This window comes from Lepisosteus oculatus, chromosome 1, assembly GCF_040954835.1.
Source record: "Lepisosteus oculatus isolate fLepOcu1 chromosome 1, fLepOcu1.hap2, whole genome shotgun sequence".
NCBI classification, from domain to species: domain Eukaryota; kingdom Metazoa; phylum Chordata; class Actinopteri; order Semionotiformes; family Lepisosteidae; genus Lepisosteus; species Lepisosteus oculatus.
In genome coordinates, this window is record NC_090696.1 from 16,558,164 (window position 1) to 16,575,081 (window position 16,918).

Below are 16,918 nucleotides of genomic sequence, written 5' to 3' on the forward strand. Positions count from 1 at the left end.
ACGTTTATCGTAATGGACACTTTAAAAGTTTTAGAATAAGTACCGTTAAAGTCGAACAGTAAACTTTCATCCATTGCGTCTGGCTATCAAAAACAGGACATTTAAAGACTAGTTAAGGGTTCTGTCAATTTGCGATATTTCGGATTATGGAGGCGAAGTTCCGGCATTTTCTACATTAATTCTGAGGTGTTTTTTTTTTAAATGCTGGTCTGCAATCGATAAAACGTAAACCCGTTAATAATCGGTTTTCAAAGCTTTGCAAAATCGAAGTCCTACTCTTATTCTTCAGTCACTTATAATTAACAATTTGTTTGATAAAATTCACTGTACACCAATTTCTGCCAAGCAAACGCGCCGGTGTCAGGCTGCACTAAAAGTCACCGACATCAGGAGCCGAATATCGTTTTATTCGTTCGTCTGTAAATACTACGATGTTATAAATCTTCGCACAAGTCCTGAACTAAACGCCTTAGTGTGTATGTGTGTGTGTGTAGGTTTTTTTTTTAGAAAAAGAGACAGCGCCCGACGAACAGCCACAACGGAGGAACAGAGAAGAAAAGAAAGTTTCAAAACGAACGGTAGTCGGAAAATCGGCGTTAAAAGCAACCGAAGAACGGGTTTTTAAAAGAAATCGAGCTGAAGGTGTTCTCCTTGAACTCAAGAGCGCAGCTCCTGTGCGGGCTGGCGGAGACGGGCGGCGAGAGGGCGGGGAGGAGAGATTGGGACGGCAAAGAGGGGGTGGGGAGTGGCGGGGGGGTGGGTGACTGAGTTGAGGAAAAGTGTAACTTTTTTTGGGTACCCCCTTTTTGTCAGCGCAGGAGAGAAGGAGGGGTCTGGGAGAATGGAAGCGGCAGGCAGAAGGGGAGGGAGACGGGGCTCGGGTTTCAGCCTGGCTGGGGGTAGGGGGTGGACTGGTATCTGGGAATATACGAAGATCCATTCAAGCCAGAGTGGACATAAAACCGCGGTGCCTGGCCTAGAGCAGACAGTGCTGAGTTTCTGCTGAGGCCTGGTGCCGGATTCCCCATCGGTTGTGAAAGGTTGACTGTATGACGGCTCGGTAGCTACTGGGACAAAACACGAGCCGTCTCTGATCCTCCTTCGGCCCTTCAACTCATCCCCAAAGGCCCTGCATGTCTAATATTTAGACATGTTCAGCTTTTTGGATTCAAGGACTGTTCTGCTAATCGCAGCAACTCAAGTCATTCTATTAGCGGTTGTCAAATGCCAGGACGAAGAGGATGTCCGTAAGTTGTGTTTTTTTTAACAAAAAAAAAGTTCTGAAACTTTGCACAGATTTTTTTTTTGTTATTCATTTTGTTTGTGTATTTTTTGTTTTTATTGATCGCGGGAGCTGGTCTGGGAAGGTCTGCGAACGGAGGGGTCCATCCTGCAATATTAAAAATATTAATATTTTTATTTTTAAGTATTCTTTGTTTGCAGTCAGTCGAGCAGACGTCCTATCATAGGATTTTTCAGTCACGTGAGTTGTAAAGTGTATCAGGTTGTGTAGATATGAGTAACTTCACTTTTAAAAAGCTAAACTTACTTGCATTCGTTTTTGTTTTATCAACGTGCAAAGAAGCTGTTTATTGGTCAGACTGTATGCATTGAATACACTGCAGGTACAGTAATTCCTTAGTGTATCTCTAGCAGGCTTTGTGGCTTCTAACGGTAACACTACCGTTAAAAGCGGAGAAGCGTTGATAAGGTACCTGAAACTCTTCTGAAAAAGGTCTAAAACCCGCACGGGCTCTGGACAATCATGAGCTCAGTCCTGTACGTGTGAGGGTGTCGCGGGGCTGGGGGACGCACTTCGTACCTGCTAAGAAGTTTCAAAGCGTGGAAGCCGAGCGAGAGAGTTTTAGGACTGTAACTGTCTGGACGCGCTTTGGCAGCGTCTAAGACTTATCTTTTTTTTGTACTCGCGTTTGCTCGTTTATTTCTTCATAGTGCGATGTTTTTTTCTCGGGATAGCTGCGGGCGAGAGCTTTCTTGAGAGGCGATAGCAGAAGGACAGCCGAGGCTCGCTCGCTCTTGTGTGTGTGCAGTCAGATCGTCCTGAATTCCAGCTCAGATTGATCGCCCCCACCCCCCCCCCCCCTCCCCAGAGCGGGGGACACCTGCGGGTGTTTTAAAGACATTCCGAAAAGGTTTTGACAGGCTTTTTTTTTTACTTCTCGGGACTGTCTTAAAAATAGACTCAGGAATTGAAGGTGGTCGGGCTCAAGGCTCCTCTGTGAAAGGCATTCCAGCCGAGTGCGTGGTGGGGGGAGTGGAGTCGAACCGGGGCTTATGCAGAGAGGGGGCGACGCAGCCCTGGCGTTAGAGCCGGCCCGAGTCTCCTCGCGATGTGCTCGTGTCGAATCCCACCTGGTAGGGCTCCGCGGTCAGCTCTAGCTCCCCGCACCCGGCACTCATTTCAGGTTCATGAAAACACAAGAAATCCGTCACAAATAAAAAAAAGAGGTAACAGTTGATGGAACTGAGCCAGCAGTAATGTTCCATAGGATTTTAGTGGATCCATCTGTTTTCCAGATTAAAATTTGAGACAGACTTGAATACAGAAGATTGTCTGGCGAGCAGAGCTACTGGAAAATGTAATGAATAAACGTTTTTTTTTGGGTGGGGGGACAAAAATGCGTTATTTAACATAGCTGTTCTCTCACCAAGTAAGAGGTCGGCCTTAGTTTTGTCCGTAGTGAAAAGCGGGAGGAGGTAGAGTGAAAAGGGTGAAGTGGGAAGAAAAAAGTGCTACTGTATGCTCCGGATACCCCTTCAGCCGCGCAGAGGCCCCTGGGCCAGCCCTGGAGGATCTTCCCGAAGCAGACAGATGTTTCGGGACCTGCCTGGCAGGCTCAAAGGGTCACTCCAGTCACCGAGTCCGAGCCGGCCGGTGAACCTGTCACCCTCATTCCCAGACGGCTTTTTCATGTGGGACCTCTGAACCCGCTTAAATTCACCAAACCTGCATTTGATGTAGGGGGCATTTTTCCGTCTATAGTATGACTTGAAGCGCAGTAACGTGCTGCGTTTTGGAGTTGACGCATAATCCAGGAAAGTAACAAGTCCTATAGCGTAGAGCCTCAAGGGGAAAAAATTAGGAGTTCCAATTGAAAATGGGGCAAATATTTTAATTTGGGCAAACAACTTCCTATCACGACACCCTGCAAAGGATAATCGTGGGATATACCTTGGAAAGCATAAACCTGCTCGTTTTTCTTTAAAAGGGTGGGGGGGAGTCAGGTATGTCAATGAAGGCTGTCCTTTCTCCATTGTTCAGTGTGTTTGAACTGGCGTCTTCGGGAGTCGCGGTTTCCAGATGGGTTTAAAAGCGCCGTTTGTTTAAGCAGCACCTCGTGAATTAAGGGCTCTGTCTCTTTAAGAAAGACCCCATTCATAGGTCTCGAGGTCCGCCGGGTTACCCGAGAGCCGACCTGGGTCTCCAAGGTAAACACACCGACCGGCCCGCGCGACGGCAGCTTCGGGACGTCACAGTCTTTCAACTGTTCACGTCAAAGCTTGGAAATGCGTTATTTACAGAAGGTCCAACGTTATTCGTTTTGGCTTCACCGTTAGGCTTTAGTTATCAAAGAACAAAATGCATATTTTTCATTTTATTTAAAAAAAATGCATTTTTAGAGATCCTTTCAAAGACAAGAATCCCAAAACGATGTGCACGGATTAGGAGGGAAAGAGAGAGTTTTTAAAATATTTATAAAAACCAGTCATTATTTGTGCACTATTTCAAACAGTATTTAGGATTCTAGTGTGTCAACTGCAATTTTATAACTTTGCAGCTTCCTCACTGTGCAGCTATGGAAATTTGTTTTAATTGCTCTGTGCAGTGTGCGGATGTATTCTGATCACTTTCTGCTTTTGCCCTCAGGTTAATTCTGGGTTTGTTTTCCATTCCATGTCAATTGTATGGTGAAAGTATTTCAATCCTGAGGTAAACGAGAAGGGGTTTTCAGACTGTGAGAACTGTTTTGATTCTGGATAGACGAGGAGTTATCCTTTCGCCCAGAGAGAATTTTCCATCTCCAAACAGTGCACGGATACGTTTCCAGGACTGTGTTGAAATTACAGGGATTATCTGTTCCATCTGTCCCGGGATAGAATTGCGCCTTTAACTTTTTGCTATTATTTTAATGAATTCGTTTTAAAAACAAACGTAAAAATGACTTTTTACTATATTCAGTAAAACCCAATTAAGCAATAGCTGGCACGGTCGCAGTATTATCAGAGTTTATATACGTAGGCTGCTGTAGTCCAAATGAATATGAATTAAGTTTAAAAAAACACTTAATGATGTGCACCCTTAGTTTAGTGTTTTCCCTGCCCTCTTCTCAACGTTTAGAGGCGTTCACGCTGCGTTCGTGTTTTTGAGCAGAAACACCGCAAAAAGCTCCGTGCTTCCCCGTTGTGCTATATCGAGTCAAGGAAAAATAACACGTTACTTTTTTTAAAACGCCTTTAATGTAATACAGTTTTAAGGGGTTGCGCACAGTTTGTATTTACTAGACGTCTGTGTATATAATTAATGCTTATCAGACACTAGACCTTTGATGAAATGAAAGGACGGGAAGGGAAACGCGTCTGCGCCTCTCGGTCCATCCGCAGCCTGCTATATATAATAACACCTCAGTCTGCGCGTACAAACATCGGCACTCAGCCTTGTAATCTCGAACTGAATGAAGCTTTCTGACGGAGGATCCGATTTGGCAAAGCTGAGCAGCCGGCTTGCCTAGCGCCACACTGCCGCCGTGTGGTAGATTGTGGAATTGCACATTGAGTTTAGTTTACTGCGTCGATTTATCGTAGTTTTAACCTCTCGCTCAGCGAATCCAGCCCGTCATTATCAGAAAGCCGCTTATTCGGGTGCTGGGTCGCGGCAGACCCGGGCAGGACTAGACCCCTTGCCAAGCAGGGGTCTCTTCAGAGACGGCGACTGACCTCGTTAAAATGTCTTTTGGAAGGTGGGAGACAACCAGAGCACTCATGCAAACCCGCGGCAAGCTTGCAGACGCCTCATGGAAGGTGCCCCGGTCTGCACTCAAACCCAAAGACCCAGGAGCAGACAGGCACCAGTGTTCACCTTCAATCTAATGACTGTGCTGCCCTCGCCCATTTCATTTTATTTCTCGATTTCATTTTAATAAAGAGAAAAAAATAGACCAAATAGTCACAGGAATTTTCTTCCATTTATGAAGTATTAATCATCCCATATCTCCTGGGAAAGGCATACCTAAGCTATAGCTATAAAAAAAATAACAGAAATGTGACGGTTATTTAGTGTTAGAATTCAGAGAATTTGCAGGTTGCATCTTAGAAAGCAAATCCGTTTGGGATTGTTGGAGTCTTTGACTTGTCCGTGCAGTGATGTTTTGAGACTGTGGGACGAGTGCCTGATCTTTTTTGAAGTTGGTTACGAATGAAGGAGTTTGCCATATTTGGAGGACACGGCCTACATCATCATTTTTTTTTTAAATGAAGCAAAAGTAAACGTCTTTGTGTCCGTCTGTTGGGCTTTGTCCTCCCGTCTCTCCACATCGCCGCTGCAAACACGGCACAGCAGCGACAGGGGGGGTCCAGACGCACCTGTACGTGTTGCTCCCGCGGGGCGCCGTGTGTGTGTGTGTGACATCACAGGCCTGCCTGCCTGCTGACGTGATGACTTCTCTCTCTCTCCTGATCCCGCCCTCCTCCCCCCGCCTCCTGGCTCCTGCGCACGGCCTGCGCAGAGGAAGCAGGCAGCTGCGTGCAGGACGGCCAGCGCTATAGCGACAAGGATGTGTGGAAGCCGGAGCCGTGTCGGATTTGCGTGTGCGACACTGGGACTATCCTGTGCGATGAGATTATCTGCGAGGAGCTAAAAGACTGCCCTAACCCCGAGATCCCATTCGGAGAGTGTTGCCCCATCTGCCCCGCTGGCCAGTCTTCGCCTGGTGGTCGTAATTTATTTATTTCCACTTTCATAAATAAATTACCGTGTTTACAGGTTTCTCAACGTTTGTTAGAAAGAGTGAACAGCCACGGATGGCCAGGAGTCTCGACTGTGCCCGAGACACGGGTCAATCTGATGGTGTAGTTTCCAGTTTCACAATTAACAACAGAAGAAGCGCTTCTAAATTCATTTATTTCTGCGTTTCTGCAGCAGTTATTTTTTTAAACTTTTCTGTGTATATGGCCTTGGCTATTGGAAAAAAAAGGTACAACCTTCATAGAATTGGCTAACCCTGGCCCGGCCTGCTAGGGTATATTTCCATTCTCAGTATCGTAGGCACATATGGAATTCATTATGGAAATACTTTCAGACGTGGCCTAGTCTACCCCTTGCGAGGTCTTCTGGACCGAAAACCAAACTGATTTAAGGAAGAGGGTTAAAAAAACAAAAGAAATTAAACACATGGTAGCTTTAGGCAGTTTTAAGCAGACCTTTCAATATAGTTTATTAAAAATAATAAACTCAGTTATCTGCTTGTTTGGCAGTGGAGCTGAATGTAGATGGTAGTTTGACTACATAAATAGCACATTCAACTTCCAAGTGTATTCAGAAATTCCTTCCAAATTAGAATTCAGTGCACAGTTTCTTTCTTTGAGGTCAAATCTGTACCTTAAAAACCAATAGCAACATATTAATGCAAGTCCTTTGAAATTAGAAGTGCTCTTTTTGAAATCCTTTTCTTTCACTGTTTTTTTTTAAATATTGTCTCCAATTGCTGTGGTTCCCATGTCTCTTCATGCATCTGAATTGCTGGGAAACCCAGGCAAATATTTCCTGGATTCTCTGGCCTCATAATGGCCTGTCTGGTGTAAGGAAAGGGTTAATTGTGAAACAGTAAATTCCATGAAATAATATTACAATAACCATTCCATGCTACAAAAAGATGCCTTGAGATTGCCTCAGACAGAATATCTGTGTCTTTGCTATGAGTGTTGCTAATATCCTCCTTCCTGGCTTCAGTAACATCATTTTCTACCCTGCTAGCAGGCAGAGGTGATAAGCAGACTGTTTTCTTTCAGCCATACTTTTCTAAAAAACTACTCCATTAATAACCAGCTCGGCCACTGCTTTTCACACTAGATTCATAGCCCGAGTGCCCTTTAACCTTCATGCCTTGCTGTTTTGCTGCTGTCTGCATGTTCCCGTACCCTCTGCCTCTGCTCAGCTTGGGTGTGCTACCTCAGAGCATCTGGAGATGGGAGTTGGGTTGCCATGGGTGCTTCTCCATGGCAACACTGTGTCGGGCCTGGATGGGTTCACTGCTAGTTCTGCCTTGTCCCCTGATCTCTCCCTGTGTGTCAGTCACTACTTTCCTAGTTCAGTTTGGCTCCAGCAATAGTCCCAGTTTAGCTACAGTAGGAAGGAAGCCGCAGTGATGTAATGGATGTAAATGAGTTTTGAATGATTATTCATGTTTTTTGTTCTTCTCTTTCCTATCAACAGGTCAACCTGGCGCTAAGGTGAGGCCATACTGAGTAATTGTCTTCTGCAGGCAGACATAGCTTTAAATATGGCACAGCTCACTCCTGTCTGAATCTAACAGACCATCAGTGCTTTGGAAACTAGTGAAGCAAAGGAACGGGGTGTTGAACAGGCACGGTCCCTCGCAGGGTTTGGTGTTGCCGATGTTTCAACTGTGCCATCGTTAAAGTTAAAATGATGCCCATTTTTTTGTTCTTTTAATCTTGACCATATTCAGCTTAGGTCAGGTTTTTCAGCTATTTCTTTTTACTACACTTCCTTTGTGACTGCAAATAACAATAAACCGTGGAATGTAATCCTAGAAAAGTAGTGATTGTAATGATTGAGTTTTTTTATGGTTTAAGCAGTTTTTTTTTGTAATATGTATAGATTTTTGTAGGACACTGGTTAATTAGATCCTACTTAACATTCATGGGTAGAAGTACTGATACGTTTGCATGACATGCCTGAGAGAAAATAATGACCGTAACACAGAGGCTTGATATGTGTTGTGTCCCGGGCTGAGCTCATGTAAAATACACTGTACACTGTTTTTACACTGCACGGTTGGAAGGCTCTTCAGAGGGTTTTGAAGATGCTGGTTGTTTGAAGGTGCTCTGTTTCATAAATCTTGAATTCATCAGGCCATCACCATGCATTTTCTTCAGCAGTAGCAGTAATCTGGACTGCTGAAACTGATGAAACTTAAAAGCCTCCTCTATTAGTGTCATAACACCGAGGGGGGAAAACTGAGCGTTTGGTTTCGATGGAGTCCAGCGCTCTAGCCTCGTCAGAGCCGTTATGGCTGCAACAGAATATGTCTGGCAAGGCAAAGAGGATGGCAGAAAACAGAACAATCTGTTTTAAAGACAAAATCCAGGCTCGGTCTCCGAGCTCGCTGAAGGATGACATCACAAAAACTCTGATTTTTCCATTATAGCACCTGAATTTTTTTTACAGTTGCATTCATTTTCAGTTGCCAAAGAAAATCGAGAAGCGCCCCTGGACTGACTGTTTTGAATCGCTGTTTCATTGGCACTGCTTGTTTGACTAGGGCCAGACGTACAAGCCTTGATGTACTGGTTCCGTCTGTGCAGACAATGTACTCATTTTCCTGTTCTGTTTGTGTTTGTCCACACAGGGACAGAAAGGTGAACCAGGAGATATCACAGATGTGAGTGTCCGTGATTTGGGGTTTCAGCTTATATTAACAACAGTGAAATATTCGCCGTTTCAAAAGATCCCTGTTTCAAAAATGCAATCCCAAGACTATGAGTGTGTTTCTGATTTCTGTAGTGCTGTATGACGTGGTTGAAAATTTTAAAATGAAAGGTTCTTTGTTCAGACTTAGGAGGCACATTATGATTGTTATTTTGATGATGCCAAAGTAGTGAAGGGCTTCTCACAACGTGAAATATTCAGGGTTCTCAAATTGAGCTGATTTCCGTATGATACTGAAATAGCTGTTGCGCCTCAGATCAGTAGTCCGCACGCTGGGCCTGTTGCCAAAGACAACAGAGCTTATTTCTGTATCTAGAGGATAACTGGCCAAGAAGGGAGGGAGGTTGAGTGCTGTGGAGCAGACTGAAATAATTTAGCCTTCCTATTGTAAGATGCACAATTGATGTATAGTGTTTCTCACCCTGTTTTAAGCCTGGTGAAATTATGCGCCTGGCAGTCTTGTGCTTTTCTGGATTCGTTTTTACAATGACCAAAAGTAAAAACCTACTGGGCATGACTTCCCAGCAGTTTTACTGCTTGTACTGGTGTGCAAGATGCAGGGGCTGCTTTTGGTGTTTTTTATTTGATATTGTATTGATTATGTTTCAACTGTTACTTATTATTTTATCCAAGTGAAGTAACCCTGGGTAGGCTGTTGTGCAATAGTTCAAACACAACACAACACAACCCCCTCCCACCTTAAAATTTCAAATACTTTGTATGCAGCTACTTTATATATATATATCAGAATTTATATATTCAATATTTGTATTAATTGTATGTGATACTTTAGCATGGGCATATTTGATTTGATTTTGATGCACACTGTGGTGTTAGTTATTTGGTGACTCTGATGCTAACGCCCTGCTGTTCTTCCTCTCTTAGGTTGTAGGACCACGAGGACCGATGGGCCCCATGGTATGTACATGTCCAACAAGACCCGTCACAGCCTTTGGGCCTGGTTTCTTTTTCACACGTCGATGCCCTGCCTGCCTGTTCGTGCTCGACAGCTGACTCCTCCCGTCTGTCTCCGCAGGGCCCACCCGGAGAGCAGGGGTCGCGTGGAGAGCGAGGGGATAAGGGCGAGAAAGTGAGTCACGCCGGATCGCTCGCCCGGAGAGCCTGGGGCCGAACGTTGTGCTCGGCTGCACCCAAGCTGAGAAATGGCCCCTTGACTGTTTTTTCCCGATCGGTTTCGCTGTAGACGGCGTGGCGTGTTTGTGGCCGTGGTATCTTGTCTCCTGGGCGGGAGCGCTCATCTGCTCGTGTTGTCCTGCGTAGTTCTTTATGGGAGATAGACCAGTGGATGTACCAGGCGCAAGGTTCGCTGGGGACTCTGTGGATTTGTCAGGCGTGGGCCTGTGAGCCTTTGTTGCAAAGCAGATATTAATCTATAAAAGTCCCTGCTCTAGCGCTGCTGAAAATGAGTTCTGTGGTACCGAGAGGGGTTCACCCACGTGATCGGTACAGCAGGTGAATAAGGAATGCTTCTGTGGCTGCAGGGGATGGGGATTTCAGAGTTCCCCACCTCACCCATGAGGAGTGAAATACCTGCCGCGAGGTGTGTTCCTAGGCCCCTCAGCCTGCATGCTGTTGTCCGCATGCATACCGTGCGTCTGCAGTTTGACTAAGGAAGTGGTTAATGGAAAGTGAGTGGACTCCTGGTCCCAGTATCCCTTCCCGTGCTTCTTGAAACGTCTTCTTTACATTTTTGTGAGGCTTGTCATTTCAGCTTTTCCTGGGCAAGGTGGGTGGGAGTTTTATTTTTACCGATAATCCTCCTGCCTTCTGCTGAGAGCAAATCCACAGAAGGAATGCAGGACCTGTAATTGGGGTCACTAGTTTACCCTGAGCTGAACACTATTCTAATCGCCTTGACAGCTGCAGACTCAGTGGTCTCTTTTGATTTTTCTCTTTCTCTCCTAATGAGAACTTATGCAGGTAGGAACCAAATCCACGGCTCATTTTTCATTTCTTTCCCCAAAGACAAAAGAGCCAGTCTTTTCACTGCTGGATGAAGAACATGTGGTTTCTCGGTTTCTTGTGGTTTCATGGTTTAGTCAGTGTTCATTGCACTTTCTGATCCATTCTATGCCAGAAGTGCTGTGAGTTGATTGTTTTTCAAAGCACTGTATATAATAAGGTTTATTATTAGTATTAGTAGAAACAAAACTGAAACAGATGCAATAAGGTGTTGGTTGACCAGTAGGTGTCGCTACTGGTATTCCTTCTAGAATAGAATTGCTGTTGGAGGTGCCACCCTCCTGTGAGTGCTCAAAAGAGTAGAGGTGTTGCAGTTTCTCCCATCTCTACCTGGCCTGCTGTGCAGTGGGGCTGCTGGCACATAATGACAGCTGCTCAATACCCAGGAGTGGAAGAAGTGCATCCCTTCCTGTGTGAGAAGCACTTTGGGATCCTTTGGGATGAAGTCTTGTATATACATGCCGTTGATCATGGGTGCTGATGGAAATGGATCTTAGCAGTGTTTAACTATGTGAGGCATAAAATGCACCTCTTCAAATTGTGTCTTGTAAACAAGACCAGAAAACCCAAGTCTACAGTTGTTTTCCAAAGGTGATTATTGTTTTCCCAGCTTGACTGTTTTACCCCTTGATTGGGATAAACCTGTGAATTTCCTGGTTCTGACGGTCAGAGAGCATGGGTGGACTTCAGCTGGGGTTGTTCAGGAGGATTAATACTTTCTGGCTAGTCCCCTCTGGCTTCGAGTGCCTGATCACTTACTGTACATCCTGCTGTATTGTCTCTAGATCTGAGCTTTTGAAAAACATCAGAATCTATGATATGTACTGTATTGTCTTGGTGCATATGAACTGTACAGAACTATAATTAACATATTGGCTTAATATCCTTAACAAACAAAAAAGATTAAGTTCATCTGGAATAATGGAATCTTTCTGACATGCTCATTGACACCTATCTTGCTCAATATTATGTAATTGATGAGTAACTGGTTTGGAACAACTAGTCCTACAGATATTTCTGAACTAGAACCAATAAATAATAGATCCTATTTGAAGCACATGAACAATTTCTGTATTTCTTTTATTCTGAGCAATATCTGAATGGGCTAAAAATACTGTTTTGATTGTAAAAACATACTTAAACCTTTTTCCCCCCACTTCTTAGAGTGCAGACGTGTTCCTAAATAACTTTAATTTAAATTATTTTATGGTAATAAACTTGAAGAGTAATACAACTTGGAAAAATATATTTATACAATATTTCAGTACAATGTACAGACGTGCTGTGCAGTGATTGTTTAAACAGTAATCAACCTAGAAGTAGAATCAAGCACTGTTGAAAATAAGAAAACAGTTCACAGTATATATTCATTTTACTTCTATAGTTTCCCCATAGTAGCACAATGACTATAATATATAGTAAGCAGAATGGATTCGTTTTACTCTTAAGCAACCTATAGCATTACTAAAGGGCAAATCAGCATTATGTGATTGAGGCAGATTCTGTTTTTTTACTGTTGAGTCAACAAGAAAATTAGGATCTTAGTCTCTTAATGCCTTTAGCCATTGAACCTAGACTTTTGTCTCTAGCCCTGTGACATTGAGCAGATCACTGCAGTTTATAGCATAGTGCCCTGCACAGTTAGATTGTTTTCCTGATTGAGCGGTGAAAAGTAATGCTTTTTTCTCGCTTTGTATAGTCATGTTTCAGGTCAACAGTGGAATTAATAATAAGCACGGCCTGTCCAGACAGTGGCTGTGCTGCTCCATCCTGGAAACACTCACTGGTGCCTCTGTGTGGAGGTCACCTTCCACCCATAGTTTTCATTCTATCCCAGACTGCCCCTGCTCTGTCCAGTCATTTCAACACACAGTTCAGATACTGGGGGCATTAGTAAGTTTTGTGTATTCACTGTAGGTTTGGGAATTTTTTGCAAAGGCAAAATGTAGCTCCAGAGGATTCCCTGTTTGTTTCGCTATAAAGAGTAAAGAGCTACGTTTTCATCCATCTTGCTTCTCTGTTTCTGGCAGTATGTTTCATACGGGTACAGACAGTAGCTACACGGCGCCCCCTGCCACTGCGCCACGCGACCGAAGAGTTAACCCCTTCTCTCTCCCCCCACCAGGGCAGCCCTGGTCCCCGTGGCAGAGATGGTGAGCCTGGCACTCCTGGCAACCCCGGTCCTCCCGGACCCCCAGGACCCAACGGCCCGCCCGGCCTTGGCGGAGTAAGTACCGACCCAGCCGCGGCCTGTCAAAGGCAGGCCAGGAAGGAAGGAGAGCAGGGGAGGGGGGGGTGACGTGGTGGGTAGGGTGAAGACAAGGCGGCTCTTTGTGTGTCCAGAGGAAGGATTCGTAAAACTAGCCCCGTGCCTCTCTCCCCCCCTCCTGCCCCTTTCCCCTGTTCCCCAGTGTTATAATCAGCTGTAGCACCACACTGAAGTGGTGTCTGCAGTGCCCCCTTGTGGTCACGTGAAGTAATGGCCTCACAGTCGCCTCAAAAATGTATAATCTAATAGATAGATAGATACTTTATTGATCCCGTGAGGGAAATTGCAGTGCAACAGCAGCTTTACACAGACAACACAGCCACAGTGTGACGAATTATATACTAATAGTACAATACATACAATACAATACAAGAGTTACTCACAGTCCGGACACACAAGAGGAAACTGGAACAGAACAGTACACAGAAGATCGTATCACACGTATGAATATAAATATAGATGTAACCATAGATATAAATATAAATATAAATGTATTGCACAGGTCCCTGGCATATATTGCACAAAAGTGGTTGTAAACGGGAAAAAGAAAAAGAAAAAGAAAGAGAACAGATGTAGCAGTATATGTGTATATGCGTTTAGTCCAGAAACAGGTCACTGTCGCTGTTGCCTCTGCCAAGACGCAAGGTGGATGCGTTGTACAGTCTTATGGCAGACGGCAAGAATGACCTCCTGTAGCGCTCCCTGTCGCACCGGGAGGTCATTCTTGGACTAATATGAACACAAGAAAGGCTTGATGAGCCAGATTGCTCAGCCCATTTGTAATCTGTTTAGTAGTTAGTACATAGTCGACCTGGGGATCTCCTCTAGACGATATTGGCTTCACAAATGGGGTTTCAATCATATATGCTGCACCTGTCTACATTAAGCATCATAATCCCATTTTACATTATCCTATGTCAGAAAAGGGCAGGGGTAAGTGGAGGCTTTAGAGGATGAAGCTGTTTTTAGTTTCCTTGCAGTGCTCAGTGCTGCTTTGAGGTTACCCATTGTAGTGTAAGCAGAGCTGGTGGCAGGCGCTGTACTTTGAAGTAATAGGTTAAGACCTTAATTGGAGGTGGGTTGTAGACAAAGGCGCGAATCAAAGGTAGCTGATGTCTGGGAATCTTCACAACGTTGACTACAAATGTGCAGAAAAGCTTCCAGTAACATCACTAAATTGTGAGTGCTAGAGCTTTGATTTTACCGTCCTGTCACCATACAGTTAAACGTTTAAAAGGTGAGTCACAACAGAGCCTAGAATCTAGATCCAGTTGTGTCAGAGAGAACAAACATTTCATGCCAAACTGTACAGCAGTTGGATCACATACATGGGAGAGGAAAAAAAATGGGAAAAATCTCAACCTTCGAAGTTTCCATTGGAACAGCTCATAGTTCGTGGTGTAGCTTAGACAATTTAACATAATTTAGTTTCTGGGTTTGAGCTAATGACTTAAACTATTGTTTACAAAAAAGGCGTGGTAGTTGGATGAAATCTCTACCTGCCATTAGCCTTGGTCCCATGACTAGTGTGGATCCACTCTTCACTATTTCAGACAGACGCACCCCACACCTAAGATCATTAGTAGTAAATAAGCCAAGTTTCACAATTTTTCACACCATTAAGCTTGCAGGGAATGCCTGACCTGTCTGTGAACTTTCTGGAAACTGGAACAATATAGCATTAACACTGTAACTACTACAGCAGTGCGCTGATCCTTAAATGTACTCTTGTGTCTTGCAGAACTTTGCTGCTCAGATGGCAGGAGGATTTGACGAGAAAGCAGGTGGTGCACAGATGGGCGTGATGCAAGGACCAATGGTAAGATATAAGTTAATGGCATTAAAACACTGCCACCTAGAGGCACGGGGAGACACAGCAGGCTCCCAGATCAGATTAATCTTGGTCTACTTTTGTGCAACATAAAAAACTCTGCACATGGGACGACAAAGAGAGGCGAACAAAATTTGTAGCGCAGGAAGAAGAACAGAAGATTTAGAACAGATATAGAACGGCTAGGTAAACCGTTGCCTTTTTGAGGAACTAATTAATTAAAAAAACATTAATTTGCTGTCTTCCAAACTCCAGACGTTATTGGGTTGAGGTGGCAGAGGAGCCCAGTTTAGACTGTTGCCCACTTTAGTGAGAACCGCCTCGGGGTCGAGGTACAGCCTTCAAGCTTGGTTCCACCCACAGCTGAGCTGCAGCTGTAAGTCTTGCTGGGTATTCTGGGCTCCACGCTAGGCTCTCGCTTGGCACTGGCCACAGGAAGAGGCCTCCCAGGAGCTTACCCAGGGACAGCACCCCATGTGCTCCTCTGTCTGGAGGTTGCCCCAGTATTTACTGCGATCTCAGAAAGTGGGGAACACCTCAAGCCCCCCCAAGACCCTTTATTGTGTACCCATAAAGACCTGCACTTGGAGGCGATTCTTGCTTTTTTGGCTCACCTTCTGAAAGACCGATTTGAATGATTTTAATAAGGAAAACAGATTAATGGAGATTTCAGAGAAAGGGCATACGCTGGCTAAGGTATTTGCCCAGGAGCAGGTGATACAAATGAAATGTAAACTATTGAATCCATCTGATTAAAAATACTAAGAAAGAGTATGATTATGAAACTGATGGAGTTTAGTTTGTAGATTGCAAAGTAAAAATAACTTGTCTTTTTTCCTTGGGGAAAGATAATTAAACTACCAAGGAACTGATTCTTTGCTGTATGTGACCTGTGCGATCCCTGGCGTTTTCGATGTATTCTAACTCCTGTACAAATATTGCCTCATGTTTTAAAATAATAATACAGTAATATGAGACACGCACTCTTTTCTGTTGGCATTGACTCTAATGGTGCAGATATAGCTTGCCTCTGTGCATCAGCACATGTGTTTTCTGCGATTCAGGAAGTGTGTTGTCTTTCCAGAAGTTGTATATTAAAATGGTAATGTCAGAACCAGGTAGGCTCCGCACAAACTCCATTTGCATTGTCACATGCATTTCCATGTCAGTGCGATTGCTATAGGAGTGTTGTAACCTAACCAGTGGTGTTGGACTAATTCAGGTGTAGTCTCTGCATGTTTACACCTATAAGCGATAAACAATATCACATGTCGTCCATAGGTCAGCATTCACTGCCATTTTTGGACATGGATGGATGTGATTTTAGGGTAAAAGCACTACAAAATGATTCAGTTTTGAAATGCCACTTGTGCAAGAATTCCTCCGCAGCTTGTGAGATTTTGGATTGAGAAATCGGGAGAGAGATCTCAGAACTCATCATGGACCATTTCCATTCGGGTCTTTCACAAGTGCAGTACACCACAGTATAGAATGGCATTGGGGCTGGTCCCAGTGGAACAATTAAGAAATTCAATAACCATTCATCCGTCTCCCCCTAGACACCTGTGATAATATTGTCTTGGTTGTCTCTAGTGTCTCGGTTTTACACTAGCTGAGCCTGGAATAGTCTTAAATCGGTCTAAATTCACATAGCCTGTAGTCTTGAGAAGGGGGCTGGGCTGCTCTGTGTGTGGTCTCCATCCACAATTCTTGTATTTGTAATGGGAAGTGTGTGGGAGCCTACACTGGTTTGGCTTGACTGAACTGAATACAACCCGCCTCCATAGGAAGCAAAATATTCATTCTTAATACCGGTGATCTCCTGTGAACTGTTTAATGCAAAACATAACAGATTTCTGAGACTGCAAACAGAGTACAACAGGCACCATGTCTTATATCCCCCATTACTCCCCCCCAAAAATGCACTGGGGCATACAGTATGGATACATACATAAGTCTGGAAGAAGCTGTTGAAGCTGCATAGTTCTCCTGCACAGCTGCAGCCTGTGACCCCAGCAGGAGAGAGAAGAGCTCTCTCTTTCTCTTCTCCCCGTGCTGCTGAGGAATGTGTGATTTGTGGTTCTGACAGCTGAGGTAGAGGAACTATTTGTTTTGCTGTGGGGCAAAATGGGCACCCATTAGATTA

At 44.4% G+C, this 16,918-nt stretch overlaps 1 protein-coding gene across 4 annotated transcripts in view; it reads left to right on the top strand.

Moving 5' to 3' along the window:
- Positions 1-912: 912 nt before the first annotated feature.
- The window catches only part of col2a1b (collagen, type II, alpha 1b), a 57,029-nt gene continuing 41,023 nt past the window's right edge, over positions 913-16,918 (top strand). Inside the window, exons 1-8 of one of the 4 annotated variants that reach the window (XM_006629238.3) lie at positions 913-1,247; positions 5,745-5,954; positions 7,451-7,467; positions 8,610-8,642; positions 9,575-9,607; positions 9,726-9,779; positions 12,798-12,899; positions 14,683-14,760. In XM_006629238.3, the coding sequence (XP_006629301.1) occupies positions 1,151-1,247; positions 5,745-5,954; positions 7,451-7,467; positions 8,610-8,642; positions 9,575-9,607; positions 9,726-9,779; positions 12,798-12,899; positions 14,683-14,760 (624 nt within the window). In that variant the 5' untranslated portion in view covers positions 913-1,150. The remainder of the gene's footprint in view (positions 1,248-5,744; positions 5,955-7,450; positions 7,468-8,609; positions 8,643-9,574; positions 9,608-9,725; positions 9,780-12,797; positions 12,900-14,682; positions 14,761-16,918) is intronic. The other 3 variants (XM_006629240.3, XM_006629239.3, XM_006629243.3) reach the window with 3 other exon arrangements.